Source organism: Schistocerca piceifrons, chromosome 7 (genome assembly GCF_021461385.2).
Source record: "Schistocerca piceifrons isolate TAMUIC-IGC-003096 chromosome 7, iqSchPice1.1, whole genome shotgun sequence".
NCBI lineage: Eukaryota > Metazoa > Arthropoda > Insecta > Orthoptera > Acrididae > Schistocerca > Schistocerca piceifrons.
This window is the reverse complement of record NC_060144.1, coordinates 174038716-174065441: the sequence shown is the minus strand read 5'-3', so window position 1 is coordinate 174065441 and position 26726 is coordinate 174038716. Positions and strand designations below refer to the sequence as shown.

Here is a 26726-nt window from a genome sequence, read left to right as displayed (position 1 = left end):
ATAACAGAAGTATTCAGCAATGATATAAATATGGCTTTTGGAACAGGCAAATGTAAGAAAAATAGCATAGTCAAGGGAAAACACACTAAACAAAAAGATTACATATTGGATAACCACAGCGACTGCATAGAAGTGATGGAGAAAACAAATGCCTATAAATATCTAGGATACAAACAAAAAATAGGAATAGATAATACAAACATTATAGAAGAACTAAAAGAAAAATATAGACAGAGACTAGCAAAAATACTGAAAACAGAATTGACAGCAAGAAACAAGACAAAAGCTATAAATACTTATGCTATACCAATATTGACCTACTCATTTGCAGTAGTGAAATGGAGTAACAAAGACCTAGAAGCACTGAATACACTTACACGATCACAATGCCACAAATATAGAATACATCATATATATTCAGCAACTGAAAGATTCACATTAAGCAGAAAGGAAGGAGGAAGGGGATTTATCGACATAAAAAACCTACATTATGGACAGGTAGACAATTTAAGAAAATTCTTTCTAGAACGAGCAGAAACTAGCAAAATACACAAAGCAATCACTCATATAAATACATCGGCTACACCACTACAATTTCATAACCACTTCTACAACCCTTTAGATCACATAACATCAACAGATACAAAGAAAGTAAATTGGAAAAAGAAAACACTACATGGCAAGCACCCGTATCATCTAACACAGGCACACTTCGATCAAGACCCATCCAACACATGGCTAAGAAAAGGCAATATATACAGTGAGATGGAAGGATTCATGATTGCAATACAGGATCAAACAATAAACACCAGATATTACAGCAAGCATATTATTAAAGATCCCAATACCACAACAGATAAATGCAGACTTTGCAGACAACAAATAGAAACAGTAGACCACATCACAAGCGGATGTACAATACTAGCAAATACAGAATACCTCGGAAGACATGACAATTTAGCAAAAATAATACATCAACAACTTCCCATACAACATAAACCAATAAAACAACATGTTCCCACATACAAGTATGCACCACAAAGTGTACTGGAGAATGATGAATACAAATTATACTAGAACAGAACCATTATAACAGATAAAACAACACCACAGAACAAACCTTACATCATACTCGCCAATAAAAAGAAGAAATTAACACAACTAATCGAAATATCAATACCCAATACAACAAATACACAGAAGAAAACAGGAGAAAAAAATTGAAAAATACATCGAACTGGCTGAGGAAGTGGCATCAGGATAAAGTTGGCATTCTACCAATTATACTATCAACTACAGGAGTCATACCACACAATATCCACCAGTACATCAATGCAATACAGCTACATCCAAACTTATAAATACAACTACAGAAATCTGTAATTATTGATATGTGTTCAATTACCCGAAAGTTCCTAAATGCAATATAACATATACCGTACAGTTAAAAGAAAGTGACGCTTGTTCAAGGTCCGCCTCACTTTCCATTTTTAACCAGACATAACGTCTGAGAATGGAAAGAAATAATAATAATAATAATTTAAAATGCCTTGTCAAAATTTGTAAATATATGGTTGCCTTAAATTTGTGGCATTTTCTGTCCTTACATTTCATAATTGAATATAAATAAGCTAATACTTTATTACTTGTTTACTCAAAGATAAGAAGCAAAAAATTTCACTATCTCGGAAAAGTGTTTGTGAATCTTGTGATTTGCTTGTCTAACCATATCAATCACTCTGTGTATTGGTTTATGGAGTTTTCAGATTGTTTGTATGTATCTTCATGTATAACACATAATGAAAATGAGCTGCTGATCAGTTCCATCACAATAGCCCAGCATGAATTTTGCAAGCATGAAAATGCTAGTGAAATTCTGATACCAGAATAACTGAACTACCCACTGTTTAATTTTGATAAACATAGAAGTAATTAATTTCCTGAAAGTAAAATGTGCTTAATATGTGTAAGCATCAAAGCTATAATAACATTTAGTTAGTAAAAATTACATTGAGATGAAATATTTTGTTGATATTTTGCTTTAGTGGTTTACAACTTAGTCAGAATTTTCTCTTTAGTGCAAAACAATAAGATTTACATTTGTAAACTTAACAGTCATTCACTCTAAAAAAATGCATATTTACTGTTCGTAGTATGAAAGATTTAAAATTAATATGAATAATTAGCACCTTTTGTCACAATAATAATAATAATTACTAACTTACCTACATATTGTTATAACATACATTCACAGAAAAATAGCAAAATTGGTAAGTTTCAGTACAGCTTATGACAGAGTTTTATATAACTAGCAAATTGAAGTAAAAATGAGAATGATCTCGTGTTCAAATACGTATCACCTATTTCAAAGAACTTGGCATAAGTGGCATAAGAAATGGGTAGTAATCATATAGAAAGCATGTGAATGAATTCATATACAAACATAATTTGTTTTCCAAAAATATGTTTTGTTATGATTATGTTACATTAAAAGTACAATCTTTTAATCTCAATTAGAAAACAATAGAAATTTATGTTCTAGCCTAAGGTACTAAAGTTGCCAAAACATGTTAAAATCTTCATTTAACAAAACAGCATAAATTACCACTATATATGAAATGACATCAAGTCTAGTACAGTATAATTTAATTTTCATTCCAAAATAGTATTACATCTTTCTTTGTACCTAAACTTTGTTTGGGAATTACAATAATAATTGAAGTAGTGCAAAATATTTGTCTACACATATACATCAAAATACAGAATCACCCAATGTAAAGTTTCTAACAAAATTGGTAGAATAAATAAAGTCCTTCAAAACAGTGCACTTGAATATCTCTTATACAAGTTTTTCTTTTACGGAAGTACAAAACATTTCGTCATTATTTTCTGTATATTGAGTGTATGTTGTCCTTGTTTTAGCATCGTGATATTTGTATCTTTTATTAAGTGTTTGTTTTCTCATTCAAGTGTGACCTTACATCACTTTCACTTGTTCATTTCAGTGTATTTGGTAGTAACTCATAACATTTCTTGTATCGTGTTCGTGTTTCTCGTATTTTTACTTGGTGCTGTCAATGTCTCTTGCATGAATGAAACAGCAGCTACAAAAAATATCAATAAGTTAATTTTTTATAACAACAAAGGTGATACATATAGATCGGAAAGAGATCTGAACATCTGAGATTGCCGCAACAGTGGGAAGAAGCATAGCCTTTACAGGTTTATGTGAACAAAATTAAATGTATAATTTAAAGACTGAAATAAATTGTAAATAGATGTTCTCTCAGAATCATTAAAAAAACAGTACAAGTGCGAGCAGAACTTGTGCTATGACCATTCCATATGTACTTAATTATGTATCACTATAGTTGACACGTTCATCTCGCGAGAGTAAGCAACTGTATTGATATTTAAGATAATTCTCATTTATTGTTCAGTCTGCAGATGTGATTGAACAGTAAATGAGAATTACCTTAACTATGTGTCATCTTGATAGCTGTACCTGTTCCTGATAAAAGGGGGTTTTAACAGTTGGATAGATGGGCAGACAGATGAACAACGAAATTATCTTGTAAGTGTTCTCTTTTTATGAATTGAGGTACAGAACCCTACAAACATCCACATGTCATCCTACACACAAGAAAATTGCTGCTATCTAGACACACATAAAAATAAATTTTGAGAGTTGGTATTGATGGTTTCAGCAAATGGTCAAAATACACAAACGAGGCATTTAAAAAAATGCACATATCTATAGTTGAATTTATTAAGACAGCTAAGTCACAATAGTAAAATTGCAGAGTGCATGGGGCATCAAAACTATTGCTTACAGATAGTAATTTAGGTTCGAGTAGCTGTGTAATTATCATGCTAATTATGTACAGAATTGACAAGATCTAAATCCCACAACAAGAACATGAGAGAAGAGTATTGATTGTGTTCTACGAGAAGGAAAGCTCAATGGCTCAGAATTCATGGATAGAAATAAAATAGAACATGTAAATGTGTATGCACACATTGACATGGATATGAACATTAGGACTTGTCATAAACACACACATGATAAAAAGATCAACAAAATAATTACTATACTGAAGGTTAATTCAAAATGCAACGTATTGCAAACATATTTAAGTTAATGACAAGGCTGGCAAAAAATGAAAGATTCACACAAGAAAAATTGATACAGTGGCAACAGAATTTTTCAAATAATAGAGAGATAGCGTGGATAAAAAGAGATAACATTGATACATTTATAGATAGTGGAAGAAGATGCAGCACAGAAAATGAAGACAAAAGCAGTGCTACAGCAGCTCTAGGTCCTTTGCACATCAAGCACATAAACTACGAAGTGCATATGTCCATCTGAGGATTCAGTTTGCCTCTCCAAACAATGTTTAAATACTCTAGACAAAGTAATGAAAATGATATTACAAGTATACACATTTTACTTCTCATAAATGTGCTCTTCAAGGTTTAATTCATTCAGCAATAATCAACTCCTTTTTTTTCTAGTGAAGAACCACTTTGCCTAGAACAAATCATAATTTATTTTCAAATATATTTCCCATAGTTCAGATAATAGCAACCCTTCATATTATCTCACTATACATTAAATTTTGCATACTAAAGTTAGTTTCTGCTCTGCTTCAGCGACATTCTCTAATTAGCAGAGATAGTAACAATAACATTTCATTTGATAGTATGACTAGTGTATTATTATTCCACATATCACTGCTCTTTCACAGTTACGAAATACACTAGCTAATCTTAAAATATACTTTGTCTCATTTCAGATTTTCACTAACAACATCCTTATAGCATTATAGATATTTTACCATTGTGTCATACCGCATGTTTTCATGAAAGTAGTTTACTACCATACATGATATTAAGTCCCCAACTATAGCTGCCTTAACTTACATCATATTCATCTCCTATCAACTTAATTTCTCATTACTCACATAAATAATAATAATAATCCCGTGGAGGCGCGGGAAAAGAATAGGCCTCCGGTATGTTCTGCCAGTCGTAAAAGGCGACGAAAAGAACAAACCACTAATAGGGCTAACCCCCCTTTTAGTGTGATTAGTTGGTTCAGGACAGAACTAAAGAAGCCTCGGACAAGCGCCGCCATGGTCGGGGACGCCGTTTGAACCCTATGCCCGCCCACAATGGTAACGACACTGCTAGCCAACTGGAAAATGATTCAAATCCAAATAGAGGTGTTTTGCAGGATATGCTTCCTGCAACCACCCTAGAAGGAAAACAAAGACAGAGGATGAGATGGTCAGATGAAGTTAGTCGACACCTCATGTTCTGTTATTACCAAGCAACAAACCTAGGAACCAACACAACTGGATACAGATCACAAGTATACACAACATTTATTACCAGATACCCAGAATTAAAATTTTTAACAGAACAATGACTAGCTGATCAGATCCGTGTAATAATCAAAAATAACAGGATACCCCAGTCAGAATTAGAAAATATCAAACAACAAGTACAACAAATACTGGAACAAAATAATGTGCAATCAGAAGAAGAAGAAGAAAATACAGTAATGGACTCAAACATCCCAGAGCAAACAAACAAAGAACAACATGCATCAATTAAACAGTCAAAGGAAAACGAAATCTTAAGACAGCCACCAGAACAAGCACAAATAGAACACGAAGTGACACACATGTTAGATATAGAAGAAAAATTTCAGCTGACATATATAGAATACAAAGACACAAATACAGACATTGGACCATTCTTGCATAGACCGCCAAATAACCCACAAGTAGAAACAACAATAAAACTATCAACACAATCATACACAACAAAATAAATGAAAACACAACTATGGAAGAGTTACAACTACTGGTTTATATAGGAGCACTCACTACACTAAATATACACACTAGGCAGAGATCAGAACCAACCAACACACAGAAGAAACCCACAAAACCAGCATGGCAACACAGGCTACAGATCAGAATAGAAAAACTGAGAAAAGACATCAGACAGCTAACACAATTTATAAGAAATGAAATGTCAGAAAAAAAAACAAAACGAAAAAGGTTAGGTAAAATCTCACAACAAGAAGCGATAGAGCAATTAGATGAAAAGAAACAGAAATTACAAGCATTGGCCAAACGACTTAGAAGGTACAAAAAAGTGAAAATAGAAGGAAACAAAACCAAACATTCAACACAAACCAAAAGAAATTTTACCAGACAATAGATAACACAGACATTAAAATAGACAATGCACCAAACATAACAGACATGGAACACTTCTGGAGCAACATATGGTCAAACCCGGTACAACATAACAGGCATGCACGGTGGATACAAGCAGAAACACACACATACAAAATGATACCACAAATGCCTGAAGTGGTAATTTTGCAACATGAAGTAACCCAAGCAATTAATTCTACTCACAATTGGAAAGCCCCTGGAAAAGATAAAATAGCAAATTTCTGGCTAAAGAAGTTCACCTCAACACATTCACATCTAACTAAATTATTTAACAGTTACACTGCAGACCCATACACATTCCCTGATACACTTACACATGGAATAACTTATCTGAAACCTAAAGATCAAGCAGACACAGCAAACCCAGCTAAATATCGCCCCATAACATGCCTACCAACAATATACAAAATATTAACTTCAGTCATTACACAGAAATTAATGACACATACAACACAGAACAAAATTATAAATGAAGAACAAAAAGTCTGTTGCAAAGGAGCACGAGGATGTAAAGAGCAACTGATAATAGATGCAGAGGTGATACATCAAGCTAAAACTAAACAAAGGTCGCTACACTACGCGTACATTGAGTACCAAAAAGCTTTTGATAGTGTACCCCACTCATGGTCATGACAGTTATTGGAAATATACAAAGTAGATCCTAAATTAATACAGTTCCTAAACATAGTAATGAAAAATTGGAAAACCCCATGTAATATCCAAACAAATTCAAATAATATCACATCACAGCCAATACAGATTAAGCGTGGAATATACCAAGGAGACTCATTAAGTCCTTTCTGGTTCTGCCTTGCTCTGAACCCACTATCCAACATGCTAAATAATACAAATTATGGATACAATATTACTGGAACATACCCACGCAAAATCACACATTTGCTATACGTGGATGATCTAAAACTACTGGTAACAACAAATCAACAACACAACCAATTACTAAAGATAACAGGAGTATTCAGCAATGATATAAATGTGGCTTTTGGAACAGACAAATGTAAGAAAAATAGCATAGTCAAGGGAAAACACACTAAACAAGAAGATTACATATTGGATAACCACAGCGACTGCATAGAAGTGATGGAAAAAACAGATGCCTATAAATATCTAGGATACAGACAAAAAATAGGAATACATAATACAAATATTAAAGAAGAACTAAAAGAAAAATATAGACAAAGACTAGCAAAAATACTGAAAACAGAATTGACAGCAAGAAACAAGACAAAAGCTATAAATACTTATGCTATACCAATATTGACCTACTCATTTGTAGTAGTGAAATGGAGTAACAAAGACCTAGAAGCACTGAATACATTTACACTATCACATCATCATCATCTTGGACAGTTTCCAGCCACTGGCTGGGTCTGTCGGGAACACAAGCCTCTCCACCGTGTTCTGTCTTTCCACCATTCCCCCTCTTCCACCTTCGTCCAGTTCTCTCCTCTTCTCATCACACATTCCTTCACTCCCTTCACCCATCTATCTCTTGGTCTTCCTCTGGGCCTCTTCCCCTCCAGTTGCAGATCAAACATCCTCTTTGGAATTCTTCCCTCATCCATTCTCTTCATGTGTCCATACCACTGCAGTCTTGATTTTTCTATCCTGTCCTGTACTGGTTCCTCCTTTAGTCTTTCCCTCACATACAAATTTTGCAATCTGTCTCGTCTTGTTACACCCAACCTGCTCCTCTGGAACTTCATTTCACTAGCCTGTATTCTACTTTTGTCGCTTTTGTGCATTACCCATGTCTCACTTCCGTATGTCAATATGGGGACAAAGTAGGTTCGGTATATAATTCCCTTGGATTTCTGTGGCACCTCCTTGCTCCAAATAAGCCCCCTAATGCATTTGTAGAACTGCCCTGCTTTTCTGCATCTTTCATTTATTTCCATTGCGTTTCCCCCCTTACTTTCAATCACGCTTCCCAGGTACTTGAAGTTCTCTACCACTTGTAGTTTTTCCCCTCCACAAGTTATATCCACATTTGGCCTATTCTTCTTCCTTGTTGTGACGATTATTTCACTTTTCTTTGCAGAGAAATGCATTCCATATTGTGCTGCCGTTGCCTCCCATGCATCTAACTGCTCTTGCACCTCCTTCACGCAATTTCCCCATAACATCAGGTCATCAGCAAAAAGCACTGCTTTCATTTTATGATCTCCAATTGCATCTGATACTTGCTGTAGGATTTCATCCATAACAATAATAAACAATAAAGGCGAAAGTGCACTTCCCTGTCGCAGCCCATTTTCCAGCTTGAACCATGCAGTACGTTCCCTCCCCACTTTCACACAACTCTCACTTCCCTCATACATTTTTCTGACTTTTCGTGTAATCTCTTCATCTATCCCTTTTGCGTTCAGCACATCCCAGAGCTTGTCCCTACAGATACTGTCATACGCCTTCTCAATATCCAAAAAGGCCATGATTAAGTCCTTCCCGTACTCATAGTGCCTTTCCTGCAGTTGCCTTACCGCAAATATGAGGTCCGTTGTTGATCTTCCCGGTCTGAAACCGTACTGCTCCTCTTGCAGTCTACTTTCAATACTGCTTCTTATTCTCTTCTCCAGCATCTTTTCATAGATTTTTCCACAGTGGCATAGCAGGGTGATTCCTCTGTAGTTCTCACATCTCCTTTTATCCCCTTTCTTGAAGATCGGGACTATAATTCCTTTCTTCCAATCCTCAGGAATTCTGTTCTCCTTCCACACCACCCTCAGCACTCTGTATAGCCACTGGGTTCCTACTTCTCCTGCTGCTCGTATCATATCCACTGTTACTTCGTCCCAACCTGGTGCCTTGCCCCCTTTCATCCTCTTTATGGCTTCTTCCACTTCATTCCAAGTTAGATCATCAATTTCCCCACTATTATAATCGTCTGCTGCCTTAGGCTCTCCATCGCTGTTAGTTACCTGCTTGGCAGCATTCAACAGATCTTCAAAGTACTCCTTCCAAATCTTTTTGAGCTCATGCATTTCCTCCACAACTCTTCCATTATTATCCATGATCCTCAGGCACTCGCTTCTGTCATTCCTCTTATTTCTTACCATGGTGTAAAGTACTTTTTTGTTCCCTTCACTGTCCTCTTCTAACATTCTTGTCCATTTTTCCATCCACTTCTTCTTCTCCGCCCTTACTATGGTCTGTGCCGCTTTCTTGCTTTCCTTATATTTTACCCTAGCTTCCTCTGTTCGGGTCTGGAACCATTCTCTGAAGGCTTTGTTCTTTCGAAGTACTGCCTCTTTACATATGTTGTTCCACCATGGGGTTTCCCTACTTCTCCTCTTTGTGCTAGTTCTTCCGCACACAGTCTCAGCTGCCTCAACTAGAGCCCTCTTAAAATCGCCCCATTCTTCTTCCACTGTTCTCTGATCTTCCTTTGGCAGCTTCTTCCTGATCAGTGTCTGGTACTGGGTCCTCCGTTCATCCTCTTTCAGCATCCATGTCTTCAACCTTTTCTCCTGTATATCTGTTGCCCTCCTATCTTTTTTCTCTCTTAGGGTGGCTACCAACAGCCGATGGTCGCTGTCTAAGGCCTCAGATGGTATGACCTTAACATCTGTGAGGCTGCTCATCATCTGCCTATCCACTAGTACATAGTCTACTACTGAAGTTTGGGACCAGTCCCCACTGTACCAAGTTATTTTGTGACTACTCCTCTTCTTGTACCACGAATTTGCGATCGCCAGCCCATTCCTCTTGCAGAATTCCAGCAACAATTTTCCTTCTCTATTTCGGTTCCCCCAGCCCTCTGGTCCCATTATCTCCTCGAATCCTTTCCTGTCTGTGCCAACATGTGCATTGAGGTCCCCTATTATAATCTGATTTCCTCCATTTAGCTGCTTTTGCATGTCATCTTCAAATTCCTCCTTCTCCTTTTTTGTACACCCCACCTGTGGGGCATATGCTTGGATGATTTCAATGCTTTTTCCTTTCACCCGTACTCTGGCTTTTATCATTCGATCATTGATACCTTCCACCTCCTCCTGCAGACCCTCTCTGACCACTATTGCCACTCCATTTCTTCCCCTCTCATTCCCTATCCAGTACAGTTTACATCCTTTACTTAGTGGTTTTTCACCAACTCCTCTCCACCTAGTCTCAGCAAGTCCCAAGATGTCCAATTTCCTCCTTTCCATCATTTCTACAATTTCTTCTAACTTCCCAGTTAGAGTCCTTACGTTTAAGGTGCCCAGCCGTAAACCATCTCGTAATCCTTTTCCATTGCTTGGTCCGTTTCCTTTAAATCCGTTCCGTGATCCGAGGCATGTTCCCTTTTTGAAAGCAGTTGATTTATCCACTACTGGCTTGCTAGGCCTATCGCAGCTTCACCAGAGCCCCGTTAGCCGTCACGTTTCAGGGTTCCCATAGGGCCTTCTCAGCTACCGTAGCGGTCCTGGGGCACACGAAGTCCCCGCTGTACATCGCCCCTAAAGGCAATCCCCTACTTTGTGCCGTTGCCCATCTCCCACGACTTGGACGAGGGGTTGGACTTATGGGACTATCACAATGCCACAAATATAGAATACATCATATACATTCAGCAACTGAAAGATTCACATTAAGCAGAAAGGAAGGAGGAAGGGGATTTATAGACATAAAAAACCTACATTATGGACAGGTAGACAATTTAAGAAAATTCTTTCTAGAACGAGTAGAAACTAGCAAAATACACAAAGCAATCACTCATATAAATACATCGGCTACACCACTGCAATTTTATAACCACTTCTACAACCCTTTAGATCACATAACATCAACAGATACGAAGAAAGTAAATTGGAAAAAGAAAACACTACATGGCAAGCACCCGTATCATCTAACACAGCCACACATCGATCAAGATGCATCCAACACATGGCTAAGAAAAGGCAATATATACAGTGAGGCGGAAGGATTCATGATTGCAATACGGGATCAAACAATAAACCCCAGATATTACAGCAAGCATATTATTAAAGATCCCAATACCACAACAGATAAATGCAGACTTTGCAAACAACAAACAGAAACAGTAGATCACATCACAAGCGGATGTACAATACTAGCAAATACAGAATACCCCAGAAGACATGACAATGTAGCAAAAATAATACATCAACAGCTTGCCTTACAACATGAACTTATAAAACAACACGTTCCCACATACAAGTATGCACCACAAAATGTACTGGAGAATGATGAATACAAATTATACTGGAACAGAACCATTATAAGAGATAAAACACCACCACATAACAAACCTGACATCATACTCGCCAATAAAAAGAAGAAATTAACACAACTAATTTTGCACATTACCCCAAGATAACCACAATGTTTCTATACCCACTATATAAATGGGTATGGAAACCATACAGTATAGCCAATACTGTTTCCAGTATAAAATATAAATAAAACAAAGTAAAACATTAAATATTTCAAAGCTCACCAGTAGTTATACCCAAATCATAGTCATTAATCAATTTATACAGAACGTAGAAATAAACCATCTAGATAGGACTTAGCAAAATCACCCAAGTACACTATGTAATATAAATCCAAACATCACCTGTAATGTAATAAAATTCTGCATCCACATTGCAAATAAAGTAAAGCAGAACAGTAATTTATTCATGTATGATCACAAATTTTCATTTGTCACTATGTTACACATTAATTTGTCAGGTGGCTTCCTTTGTTTCTTAATTGTCTCAAATTGTGGTACTTTACTTTTGTATTCCACTGTATTATTTAAATTTGCTCTCACATAGAGACTCAAGACTTTTGAATACAAATTGACATAACTCTGCTTTTACAAATTACTGTTGACATTTTTCCCACAACATGCGTCAGCTCAAAACTAAAATATTTTTGTCAGAACCAATTATTCTATACAAATTAGCTACATGATTAACATTGTTACAGTGTTGACTACAAACTTGTCTGCTAACTGTTTCTAAACTGACTACAAAATTCATTCAAGTACCTCTGCCACCAGTTAAGCTGTAATTGATTATAAAATGTGAATATTCTTCCTGAAACAGATACATATTTGAAAAGTCCTCATACTCTAGCCACTGTCAAGAATGGTGGTGGTGGTGGTGGTGGTGGTGGTGATGATAACAACACAGACACCCAGTCCCTGGGCAGAGAAAAATCCCCAACCTGGCCGGGAATCAAACCCGGGACCCTGTGATTAAGAGGCAGCAATGCTAACCACTAGACCACAAGCTTTGGACAGCAGGTTTGTGAGGGATAGGGACTGTCAAGATGGTCATTGTGAAAGGAGAGATGGGATCCAGAAAGGGTAGTTTCTGTGATTAGACTGTTGGGGAACTGAGTGAATTCCTTGGCTTAGGCAGCATTTAAGGAATGGGAAGTGGAACTGGGTTTTAGCTTGGGAAATAGATACTTTTCTCTGCTGATGCAGACGGATGGAGCAAGGATCCATTGTGGCTGTGATGGTGCTAGGAAAATGTGAAATGACACAGGGAATGGAAGTGTTAGGTGGTTGGAAGGGAACTGGATAACAAAGGATGTGTGTGGAGAGTGAAGAGTGTGGAATAAGTTGTGCTGAGGTTAATGGGATGGTTCTGTGACTTGAATGCATGTAAGTTATGTCACGTACAGGAAAGGAGGTGATAAGTCATAAAAACCTTACAGCTAAGAACTATGCCACAAACATAGTGCGCAGACAGATTTTCCCTGCCATATCCTCTCCCTTCCCCGGTCCTCATACCATCCACAAAAATCTGCTACAAAGGAAAACCTCCTTCATCACCCACTATCACATTGGATTGGAACAACATGAACCATATCCTTCCCAGGGCTTTTATTATCCATTATCATGCCCAGAAGTGAAGGACATCCCACTGAAGGTCCTTCACACTGCTCCTAAAATGGTATTCTGTCTTCCACACAAACTACACAACATCCTGGTCCATCACTGTGCCCTTCGCACTCCCAATCTCTTGTCACATGTGTCATAACCCTATTATGGAAGACATAGGTGAAAGACCAGCCCTGTCTACCCACTTAGCACTTCCTGCTCCAGTCCTGTCACAGGTAGGACCCCCTGTGTGAAAGCAGCCATGTCATATAACAACTCCACTACAATCACTACAGAGCCTTTTATGTCAGTATGACAACCCTCTACCCAACAGTTTTCCCTTCCTCTGCCCTCTCACCCCCTCCCAGTCCACATTCCACATCACTTTCATTGTGCGACACACCCACTGGCTTCAGTACCAGCGTATCACATGGATAACCCGTACACCTTTGACCTCTTCTTTCTGCACTCCTACTCAGCAAACCTGCTACTTCCCCCCGAGCTGTCGACTGCCCACGTCCAACCCATCTTCCTGCCAGTCGCATATTACCACCTGATTTAACCCCACTCCTTCTTAGTACACCTTCCGAAATGTGATCCCGGCATTATGTGTCTAGCCGGTAGAATCTAAGGACACAGGTGTGTGTGTGTGTGTGTGTGTGTATTTGACAGGAGGGAGTCTTTACTCCTAAATTATTTACTTTCTGCCAGAACTTTCCTACTGTGTGTTTCAAATTAGTCATTACTTCCTTTTACTGCTTGCTCCAAGTACAGAATTAATAACATGGGATATAAGCTAAAGCCTTGTCTCAATCCCTTGTCAACTGCTGCCTTGATAAACTGTACTGACAAGGAGAGAATAGAAACTTTATAAATATGGTGTTAGAGAAGATATCTATTTATTTATCTTACAGCTCGAAACATATATTTAACATGCATGGGCAATGTTATAATAATTACATTTAGATTATTGATACACAATATAAATAGATTACATGCTACTAAGTAAAATATCATTTAAGTATATTTAACATAGCATTCCTGAGGTCAAATCATGTCAGCACCATATTGTATGGGCACTTCAATACAAGCCATTTTTTAAACTCGTTTTTAAAAATTCTACCAGAAAGCTGTTTCAGGTTGTTTGGCAGAGAATTATAAAATATTGCTCCCTTAATGAATGGGGTATTTGTTGTTAGATTCAATCGTCTGCTCACCATATGAAAGTCTGATTTTTGTCTTGTATTGTAATCATGGATTTCCATATTCCTGTTTGTCACTTTTTTGTCTTTTTTCACTAATAATATTGATTGAAACATATATACTGCATAGATAGTCATAATATTAAACTTAATAAACAGGTTTTTACATGAAGTTCTGGGTCTTACTTTTGCCATAGTTCTTATTACTCTTTTCTGCAATACAAATATCCTTTTTATATTGTATTGACTACACCCACCCCACAATACAATTCCATAAGATAGATGGGGATACACCAACCCAAAATACGCTATTTTTATTGCTTCGATATCTAAATATTGAACTAATCTCCTTAGTAAATACAGACTAGATGTTATTTTACCACAGACATGATCTATTTGCTGATTCCACGAAAGTCTGTCATCTATATATATCCCCAGAAATTTACATTCTGAACAGGTATTTTCTTGAATGTCCTCATTTAGAACAGTATTTTTATTTGAGCTACTTGTCTTAAAATAAATTAAATTAGTTTTGTTAATATTGACCCTCAGGTTTTCTTTTTCAAAATGTGTTTGGGCTTTTTCAACAAAATTCTGTACCACTGAATTTAGGTCATCATTACTACGTGCCCAACAAACCCCAGAGGTGTCATCAGCATACATAGTAATATGATGACTGATGTCTAATACTTTTGGGAAATCATTCACGTAGCAAATAAACAAGAAGGGGCCCAAGATAGAGCCTTGTGGCACACCAAAATTTATATTCCTTATCTTTGATCTTCTTTTTGCAATTACCTCTCCATTATCATACACAACTTATGTGCATTGTTGCCTATCTTTAAGGTAAGATTCTATTAAAAGCAACAGTTTCCCACTGACACCATTATAAGCAAGTTTACTTAAAAGAGCACCATGATAGACTCTGTCAAACGCTTTGGAAAGATCTAAAAACACTCCTGCCGTTTCGTAACCCTCATTTATTTTCTCCATCAGACAGTGTACAAACTGTACTGCTGCAGATATGGTGCTCCACCACTTCTAAAGCCGTGTTGGAAATCTCCTATTAAGTTATTCATATTATAGTGCTCAATTAGGATTTCTAGCATTATTTTTTCAATTAATTTACCAAACACTGAGGTTAAGGCAACTGGTCTGTAGTTCTGTGGTTGTTTTCTTTCCCCTTTTTTATATAAAGGTTTAACTATAGCAAGTTTCAGTTTCTTCGGAAACACACCTTCTTCAAGTACACAATTTATTAGATGGACTAATGGTCTGGCTAACTCACCCTTGCATTTTTTCAGTAGAAAAGGAGAGAATTCATCCCATCCAGCTGATCTTTGACTGGTTGAAGACTAGTTGATTGCAGACTATTTTCATGTTCATATATTGCTACAGCGACATTCCCATTTAGTTAGGCACTCTGCTTACTGACATAATTTTTGCAGAGTATAAAAATTATGCAAGTTTTAATAATTTAAGTTTCCTTGTATAACTAATCCAGTTTCTCTCTTACCACTTCTTCCCTGAAATAGAACTTCAGATGACTTTTTTGATATGTTTCAGAACAGTTGAAAGTATAGTGAAGTGAGTAATGTTACCCACAGGCTTCATAACCAGTAGTCGTTAGATTTAGTTTATTTGTTGTTACTTGTAGTAATTGTTACACATAATAACCATTTCTGACCTTTGTGACACTTTTATCAATTTCAGGTGCAAGTCAAAGAAGTACTTGAAAAAACTTCCCACAGTGAGCATCATTGTTCCATTTCATAATGAACACTGGAGCACACTTCTGAGGACTGTCGTCAGTGCGATCAACAGATCTCCCCCAGAATTACTCAGGGAGATAATACTTGTTGATGATTTTAGCTCTAAAGGTGATTTTGTGTTTATGCGTCAATAAGATGATTTAAATGAAATTGATAATGATTATTTAATAGCCATATACTTGTTTGGCAGAAAACTGTGAATTTTGAATGAAAAGTTCAGCTAATTAATTTCGACAAGAAAAATGGGGACATGTCATGAAAGAATTACCCGAGTGAGACGGAAATTGGTAGGTGTGATGTACAGGTGCAGACGAACAAATGATTACAATTTCAGAAAAAAATAGATGATTCATTCAAGAGAAAAAGCTTCACAAATAGTGCAAGCCAGTAACTCATTGGTGCACCTCTGGCCCTTTATGCAAGCAGTTATGTTTCTTGGCATTGATTGATAGAGTTGTTGGATGTCCTCCTGAGAGATATCATGCTAAATTCTGTCCAGTTGGTGTGTTAAATTGTCAAAATCCTGAGCTAGTTTGAGAGTCCTGGCCATAATGCTCAAAATGTTCTCAATTGGGGGAAGATCCAACAGCCTTGCTGGCCGAGGTGGGGTTTGGTAAGCATAAAGGTAGAAACTGTCATCGTGCACAGCCAGGCATTATCTTGCTGAAATGTAGGCCAGGATAGTTTGACTTGAAGAGTAATAAAACAGGATGTATAACATTGTCAATGTACTGCTGTGCTGTAGGGGTACCATGGATGACAGCGAAAGAGGAGTTGCTATGAAGTGAAACGGCATCCCAGACCGTCACACCTTGTTGTTGTCTGTGTGGTTGACAGAGTTCATATTGGTATTCCCTTGCTGTGTGGGTCATCTCCAAACATGTCTTTGGCCTGAAATCTAATTGAATGTAGTAGAATTGTCTTTAGTGATGAGTTCTGCATCAAATTGAGCCCTGATGATCAGCAAAGTTGTCTCTGGAGATGTTCCATGGGATACCAACCTGACTGTTGCCCACCATATGGCCCGACAGCCAGGAGTGATGATCTGGGGTGCCATTTCATTTCATAGCAGGACCCTTTTGGTTGTCATCCACAGCACGCTTATAGCACAGTGGTACATTGACGATATTCCATGCTGTTTTGTTGTTGCCCTTCAAGGTAAGCCATCCCGGGCTTATATTTCAGCAAGGTAATGCCCACTTGCACATGGCGTTAGTTTCTACTGCTTGTCTCCGTGCCTACCAAACCCTACCTTAGCCAGCAAGATCACCGGATCTCTCCCCAATTTAGAATGTTTGGAGCGTTATGGGTTTGGTCCACCAACCAGCTTGGGATTTTGACAATTTAATGTGCCAATTGGACAGAATTTGGCATGGTGTCCCACAGAAGGCCCATCCGACAACTATTGTCAATCAGTACCAAGCAACTAACTACTTGCATAAGGGCCAGATGTGGACCAACACATTATTGACTTGCTCTCTTGAACAAATCATCCAGATTTTCTGAAATTGTTAGCATATTTTTGTCTATATATGTACATCATGTCTACTGATTTCTGTCCCATTTGGGTAATTCTTTCAGAGTGCATCTTTTTTTTTTTGTCTTAAGAGTGTATTGTGGTTCAACGGTATTGCAAAATTTATTGATTATCTTAAGACATTCTGATTTATGTGATACAGTTCAGTCTCAATACAATAGTTATCTGTATTATTGTAGGATACACGTAAGGGTAATAGGTCTTTACCACTTCATCTAGCTGCCTAAAACCAGAGAGAAGCTCTTGTGATCCAAAGTTATACACATTGTAAGTACTGATTTGAGCCACCACCTTCACTGTTGGTTGCATCCTGTGCTCTTCGTGGAATCCAGAAGACTCATTTCACATCTGGAATCACTCCTCCCAGTATCCATGCAGTGTGCACACTGGATTCATTACTATCTTTCACAACCACATCCCTAAGGCATCCCATTACACGCCTAACATAGGTGCTACCAACTACCAGTAAACCCACCCTCTGTGACTTCCCAGATCTTCAGGCCGAAAGGCTTCTCCGAAATTGAGCAGCCACCTGCATCTCGCTCAGGATGTTTATCAGACACACAGCGGCCAAAACCTGTTCATCAGGTTTCAGGCACTGTCTGTGTCTGATAAACATCCTGAACCAGATGCAGGTGCCTGCCCTTATTTCATCAGCTGCTGCCACACCATGGACCAGCATCTCACTTGACCCTCAGTGAGGGCTCAACATCAATGTTGGCAGTACCTGAGGGGCCACAGTAATGGGCCATTTGGGAGACAGTGGGATGTACCAAACATCCCTTGGATCCTCCTGTCCTGCCCACCACATTGGTGCCCATTGGCAACGGCCTCAAGCTACATGATTGAAGCCAGCACCACGTGGAGCTGTGGGCAAAGGGTCACCAACTCAGCCCCTATTTGAACACAGTAATTGTAGTTCCAATCCATTCTAAGGATGACAGAAGTATACTCTAGATGGAATTAAAATGAGGAGCTGTGCCTGATAAGTGCACAAACCTGTAGGAAATTTAGGAATATAAACTAAAGAGCGCAGAGGAAATTCAAAATCAGTTGTTTCTTCTAAAGAGCTCTGTGAATTAACAAACGACATGGTGTTCTTAACGATATACCTAGACGCATTGCTACAGAAATTAAAGCTGCAACTTAACAACAGATGTGGGCAGCTTGCCTCAGGAGAGGATACAATAACTTTGTGATTCCCTTCCCAACTGAATCAGTACATGAATCCAGGTCATTGGGGCTGCAACAGCATTTTGATCATGTGCTCATACTGCCAAGTTTTTTGTAAATTTATTTCCATTTTGAAATCTTTGTAGTCAGGCAGTGTATGTCTGCCTGTACTTGCCTCCGTCATATGGCTAGTTCTCTGTAATTCTGCTTTCCAGTAATCTGAATATTTTCAGTTGATCTTCTTTGTCTTACCTAATGTGGACTTTTAGCTCATTGTTATTCTCATTCTTGTACCTTCTCATCAATTTTGTTTCTGTGATATTACGCCTTAAATCAAAAACAATGTTGGGAGGACTAATTGTTACATTTTATAGCTGCTATAAGTGTTCCATACTGTTGTACTTTATAATTGAAAGTTGTGTTACTCTATAATGTTAAAAATGCTACTTGGCAGTAGAGGAATTAAAATACTGGGTTTTGTAACTCTAATTTTAAATGTTTTTAACTTCAGTTTTAGAACAACTATTAACCCTTTCTCGGGCTATGGGGGATATACTTCCCACTACATGTATTTCTTTACAGCATTTAAGGGAATATGTGGTACCACTTCTTTATGCTCCTGGCGTTTAGTGGCAGTCCACTGCACTAGCCGTAGTTTCTGTATGTTCTGAAATACAGCCTGTAGGACTATTTGGAAGTAACTATCCCACTAAACAGTGGTGTTTTAATGGTTGTTGGGAAGTATGGTTACTTCCAAAGTAGTTTCTGGAAGGGGCTTTGGAAATATACATACCACAAAATTCATCTCTCATTTGTGGTCCTTAGGAAGACCAACTTAGGTGTATCCCAAAGCTTTTGGGAATATGTCTTACCATATCTGTCTATGCCTGGCATCTTGTGGTAGTACACTGCACCAGGTGTACGAAATTGCTGTAACAATCAGATTCTGTTTGTCGTGGAATCACTACTGTTGTTCAAACACATTGCATCGCATCTGCAATATACATTATTGTGACCTATGTTAGCTCATCCCTTTATTGCATGATAAAGTTACAAGGATTGTTTTCACATTATGGTAAGTAAATTTTAATATTGGTGACAACTATTTTGTAAATAAAGTAAAAAAAAAAAGTAAAGTAGAAACAGAAAACACTCTTCATTATTTTTTATGTGTAATGGCAACACTTAACAGCTCACAAAAGGGAAGTATCAAATCCATTTACCACCATAGTTTTAATACTTCACACACATGCCATGGTGATATATTTACCACCATAGTTTTTGGTCCTAAATGACAAAAATAAAATTATCAAAAAGATATGTAGTGATTTGATCACAATTGTAATAGGATAGCAAAAAAATTATCTTCCCTGAGTTACCACAAAAAATGCACCTGCAAAATAGTTGAAGTGGCATTATTTCAAAAATACTCTTTGTTTTCTATAAAAGTTGTTCTATTGCTGTGAGTTGTATTTTTATGTCTTGTCAGCAACCCATATTTTTATGTTTTTTTATTTATTTTACAGAGCATTGCAAAGAGAAGCTTGATAAGTATGTAGCTGAAAATCTACCCAAGGTCAAAGTTATTCACTTACCTGAAAGATCTGGTCTTATTCGGGCACGTTTGGCTGGTGCAAGAAAAGCAACTTCAGATGTTCTTATTTTCCTTGACTCACATACAGAAGCTAATGTTAACTGGCTTCCACCTCTCTTAGGTTTGTACTGACAAGTATCATTTCTTATCACAAAACACAGCACCTGTATAATGTTCTACATTTATTATTTTACATACTGGTTTTCAGCTGGGCAGGTACGAAGGGTACAAAGATGAATATGTACCTGATGATAGTGTAACAGCCAAAAAACAGTTTTTAAAATAATAAATGTTGTAGAATATGATACGTTTCTTCATTCGTCATATTTAAAATATTCTACCAAGAACAGTCATTTAATACAATTATCTACATATATTACAGCATGTCTGTAATTATTTCCCACCTTTTGTTATGCATATTTCAAGATTCATTGTGAAATATGGATGTACTTAATTGAGGATTTACTACCTACATCTACATCTACTTCTATACTCTACAAACCACTGTGAGCTGCATGGCAGAGAGTAGGTCCCATTGTACCAGTTATTAGGGTTTCTTCCCGTTCCATTCAAAAGTATGGAGTGATCGAAGAATGGTTGAATGCTTCTGTGCTTGTAGTAATTATTCTAATCTTATCCTCATGATCCCTGTGTTAGCGGTACGTAGGTGTTTGTAGTATATCTCCAGAGTAATCATTTACATCTGGTTCTTGAAACTTCAGACTTTCTCAGGATAGTTTACATCTGTATTCAAAAGTCTGCCATTTCAGTTCCTTCAGTACCTCTGTGACACTCTCTCCTGGATTAAACATACCTGTGACCATTCATGCTGGCCGTCTCTGTATATGTTCAATATCCCCTGTTGGTCTTATCTGATACAGGTTCCACACACTTGAGCAATATTCAAGGATGGGTTGCACTACTGATTTGTAAGCAATCCCTTTAGTAGACTGATTGCACTTCCCAGTATTCTACAAATAAACCTAAGTCCGCCACCTGCTTTATCCACAACTGAACCTATGTGATCATTCCATTTCGTATTCCTGTAAAGTATTACACCCTTGTATTTGTATGAGCTAACTGATTCCAGCAGTGACTCATTCATATTATAGTCATAGGATTCTACGTTTTTTCGCATAGTGAAGTGCACAATTCTACATTTTTGAACATTTAGAGCAAGTTGCCAATCTCTTCACAATGTTGAAATCTTACCAAGATCTGGCCGAATATTTATGAAGCTTTTCTCATATTGTACTTCATTATAGATACACTTCATTATAGATACCTGCATCATCTGCAAAAAGCGTGTTTTTAGTATTAACATTGTGTGCAAGGTCACTAATATACAACATGAACAGCAAGAGTCCTAACACACTTCCCTGGGGCACACCCAAAGTTACTTCTAAATCTGATGATGGCACTGTATCCAAGATAACATGCTGTGTTCTCCTACAAAAAAGTCCTCAATCCAGTCACAAATTTCTTGTGATACCCCATATGATGGTACTTTTGACAATAAGCATAGGTGCAGTACTGAGTCAAATGCTTTTTGAAAATAAAGAAACACTGCATCTACCTGGTTGTCTTGATCCAAATCTTTCAGTATGTCACGTGAGAAAAGTGTGAGTTAGGTTTCACGTGATTGATGTTTTCGAAAACCCTGCCAGTTGGCATTGAGGACGTCATTCTGTTCAAGATATCTCGTTATGTTTGAGCTCACAATATGCTCTAAGATTCTACAAAAAATCAATGTCGAGGATATTGGATGGTAGTTTTGTGGATCATTTCTACTACTCTTGTAGATGAGTGTGGCCTGTGCCATTTTCCAAGAACTGGGCACGGTTTTTTGTTCGAGGGATCTACGATAGATTATAGTAAGAACAGGGGCTAACTCAGCTGGAAATTCAGTATAGAATCTGACAGGGATTCCATCAGGCCCCGGGGCTTTGTTCAATTTTAACGATTTCAGCTGTTTCTCAACACCACTGACACTAATACTTATTTCATTTATCTTTTCAGTGGCATGAGAGTTAAATTGGGGCAAGGTTTTCCTTTGTAAAGTAACATTTGAAAACGGAGTTAAGCATTTCAGCTTTGGTTTGCTGCCCTCAATTTCAATTTCTGTCTCATTTGCTAGGGTCTGGACACTAACTTTGGTGCCACTAACAGCCCTTACATATGACTAGAATTTCTTTGGATTTTGTGAAAGATCATTTCACAATATTCTGTTATGGTAGTCGTTGGAGGTATCACATATTGCTATCTTAACAGCCAAATGTGTTTAATTGAGCATCTGTCTATCTACAGCCCTATGCTTTATTTTACACCTATTTTGCAGCAATCTCTGTTGCTTTAGAAGTTTCTTAACAGTGACTGTATACTACAGAGGTCGCCTTTCCGTTATGAAGTGTTCTCCTGGGTAAATATCTACCCAGTGTGGGGTCAACTATTCTTTTAAACTTGAGCCAGAGTTCCTCTACATGCTCCTGACCTGTACTGAAAGTTTAAAGTTCCTCATTGAGATAAGACATTACAGATTTTTTATCTACTTTACCAGACATATATCTCACTCTACTTGTTTTAGTTTCCATTCTACTTTCGTAATCATTATTGCTACAACTGTGTTGTGGTCACTGATACTAGTTTCGATGTGGACATCCTGAAAGAGGTTATGTCTGTTTGTTGCTATTAGATCCAGTATATTTCCATTATGAGTGGGGTTCTTAACTATCTCTTCTAGGTAGTTTTCAGATAAGGCATTTAGTAAAGTTTCACAGGATGTCTTATCACACCCACCACTAACAAAAATGTAATTTTCCCAATTAATTGTTGGATGATTATTGTCTCCACCGATGATTACAGTATGAGTGGAGAACTTACGTACAAGTGAACTCACGTTTTCTCTGAAGTTTTTGTTTTCACCAGGAGATAAGTCTGGAGGGCAATAGAAGGATCCAATTATGATTTTATACCCACCTCTGATACTGAGTTTTGTCCAAACAATCTCACATGCAGCTTCAATTTTTTATCTTGGTGGATTTGAGTTTCTTGTCTCCTGCAACACATACACCACGCCCATTTCCCATTTGCCTACCCTTTTGATATATGCTTAAATTTTCCTCAAGAATCTCATTTTCCAACGTTAACCAGCTTTCTGTACCTAGTATTATATGAGCTTCAGTGCTTTTCATGAGCACTTCCAACTCTTGCACTTTGTTACAAATGCTTCAGCAATTTACCAGTAGGATTTTAATACTCTCTCCTGTGGAAGGCATTTCTTTTGCTCTTTCCCTGATACTTAAGAGTTTCCTGTAGCTATTGTTACATGGATTGGATAGAGAGTCGACTACTCTAAAAAAACGCTTGCGCGCACCACTCACACACAGTCAGCTACTTGTGTAGCATTCTCTGATGTGTAGTGCACACCTGACCTATTTAGGGACCTTACAGTTCTCAACCCTGCGGCGCAAGTCCAGGAAATCACAGCCTTGGTTGTCATAGAACCTTTGAAGTCCCCTCAGTGGCTGCTGGAATAGCCTCTTCAACATGTTGAACGAGGCCCCGCGGGCATGGACACTGAGTGAACATCGTATCCTTTCCTGCCCCTTGCTGCCATATCCCTAAGGGGTACCATCATTCACTGTACATTTTAACTGCTGACGATTAATAGACCCTACCCTTTTGCATTTGCCTCCTCCCGACACCAGACAAAACAAGTTTCCCCAAAATGGGTGAAGTGAGTCCCACTGGCTCAATTTCACTTTCAGTGAAAGACAGCATCTCAAGCTTGTGGTTTGGGGGATTAGTACAACACCCTGAGTCCTCCCTAGTCCCCATCCACCCTGTACAGGATGCCTAGATCTACCATTGACATGCCATTTGCAGTCAAGTGGATGGGTAATGACAGACCCAATACTTCCTGCAGAGGACCCAGAATCCACAGAATCAGATATCACAGGTGTACGACTCTAGAGAGCTCTTCTAACGTACTGATTCACAGCAGCTGTCAATCATTTGACAGTAGTCAGGACGATTTCCAGCTCCTTACGAATGTCAGCCAACTGTTTGAGAACAGCATTCACAATGGGGCTGCGTTCTGTCTATAACAGAATTACATTTTTAATTACGAGCAACAGTTAATCAGGGTTGCCACAAGTTCTGGAAATCAGGGAATTTCAAATGCGTCAGGGAAACATCAGTAAAAAAAAAACAACAAACACTGGAAAACATCTCATTTTTGTCTCAGTAGATGAAATGGTTTGTTTACTGAGATGTCATGGATCGTCACTGACTGGGCACCGCTGAGAACATGCACCGCTTCCCTACTCCCTTATTCTTACTACTTTTCCCCTTCCTAACACTACCCTCAGCTTTCAGTCAGTGCTGCCACCACTTCTAGCAGCTTCCAAAGAGAGGCAGGAAGGCGTGAGTAGTGCTTTGTTTGCATCCGATTTTTAGAAAATGTTGATGCATCGGCCAGAGGTGGCAGTTTTGTGTGTGTGTGTGTGTGTGTGTGTGTGTGTGTGTGTGTGTGTGTGTGTGTCGTTTTGTGATGAAGGCTATGGCCGAAAATTTAGCTGTGAGAGTGTGATTGTCTTTTCTACATGCCTTGTCTGTGGCTGAGCAATCATCTTTAAGGTGAGTTGCTACCCACTCGCATTAGTATTGATTCTCAGAGTATTTTCGCAAGTTGTCTGTGAATGGATTTATCACCTTGGTCTCATTTGATCAACATACTGTGTGTGATACGTGAACAGCTGGCCACACGAGTGGACGGGCCAAACACAGGCCATTTCTGAGGGTATCTCAAATGGATCGTGCCTGCAGATCTGAAGCCCATTGTGCAGGCCCTGCCTGTCGGATCTAGCCTCGCCGATCTCCCTGTAGGTCGGGTCTGTTTGTGTGTGGCATAATGCGGCGGATTTTTGTGTTTTTTCCATGGACCCAAGACCAAGGTGCCCCTCGGCAGGCCAGAGACCAATGGGCAATGAATTTCAGGAATTGCGACTGTCTCACCGCAAGTACATTGTACGGTGTGGCGTTTTATAGACATTTTATTTCCTGTAGTACATTCTGGAACTTCAAAAGTAGTTTATATATTAGAAAGTATGGATGATAAGAAGGAGAAAATTGTGGCAGTTTCTGGTAGTTTGTACACTGTATACTCGTATATTTCTCGAAAGAAAACACTTTATTGGTGGTCACCTATTGTATTGGTTTACACAACTCGTCCCTGCCTTATACACTTCTTCTTTTTTGCGCAGTTATTTCAGAAATCAGCGAAGGTATTTTAAATCTATCTTGCGACTCCAAGAAAATGCATGTTTTTGTCACCAGATGTGTTTAGTTTTATTGAAATAAAATAATGACAGTGGTCCTAGTGAAACACACATACGATCTGCCTTGTTTTCTCCATCTAAAAACAGTTCATTACAAAAGATGTTGATGTTAGTACTTAAGCTTTTTGCTCATGTTGGGGGAGAAATACAGAAGTCCTTATAATTTTTTGTCAACTTACGTCTTTACTTACCATTGAGATCTCAAAATTTGTCAGGGAAAAAACTGTAAAACTTGTCTGGAAATCAGGGAAATATCAGGGAATTTCACTTGGGGAAACTTGCGGCAACCCTGTTAATGTAACGTATGTCATATAGTACATGAAAAAGTAAGACTTTATTTTCGTCATCGAGATACTGCCTGTAGAAACATAATGTGCTCATTGTACTATTTGTTTGAATTTTGCTTTTGTTGTGGCATTCCATAGAACTTACGTGTCAGTTGTTTATGTGCCAAATAAAACATTTTGGAGCATTGGGCTAGAGATAAATCATTATAAGGATATGAAAAGGAGGGAGATTGCATTGTGAAGACAGGTGGAGCTGACACCAGATGATAATTATTGATGTTTGCATGTTTGTTTCAATCGGAAACTGAAGGAAGGCATTTCCTGCACCATACTATCATGTGAGACTAACTTTTAAGGGAAAACTGTTAAGTTATCAGAAGTTTTGTTCTTCTTCTGAATGCTAATATTTATTCATTATGTTAATAAGGGAAAACAAGTGTTGACCTGTGTACCGGGTGATCGAAAAATCAGTATAAATTTGAAAACTGAATAAATCACGGAATAATGTAGATAGAGTGGTACAAATTGACACGCATGCTTGGAATGACATGGGGTTTTATTAGAACAAAAAAAAATTTCAAAAAATGTCCAACAGATGGTGCTTCATCTGATCAGAATAGCAATAATTAGCATAACAAAGTAATACAAAGCAAAGATGATGACCTTTACAGAAAATGCTCAATGTTTCCACCATCATTCCTCAACAATAGCTGTAGTCGAGGAATAATGT

General features: G+C 37.9%; 1 protein-coding gene across 1 annotated transcript in view; it reads left to right on the top strand.

The window, feature by feature from the left end:
• LOC124804651 (N-acetylgalactosaminyltransferase 6) overlaps positions 1 to 26726 on the top strand; it is a 170342-nt gene that overhangs the window by 71730 nt on the left and 71886 nt on the right. The window contains exons 4-5 of the mRNA XM_047264875.1: positions 16008 to 16174; positions 20303 to 20491. Of these exons, the coding sequence (XP_047120831.1) occupies positions 16008 to 16174; positions 20303 to 20491 (356 nt within the window). The remainder of the gene's footprint in view (positions 1 to 16007; positions 16175 to 20302; positions 20492 to 26726) is intronic.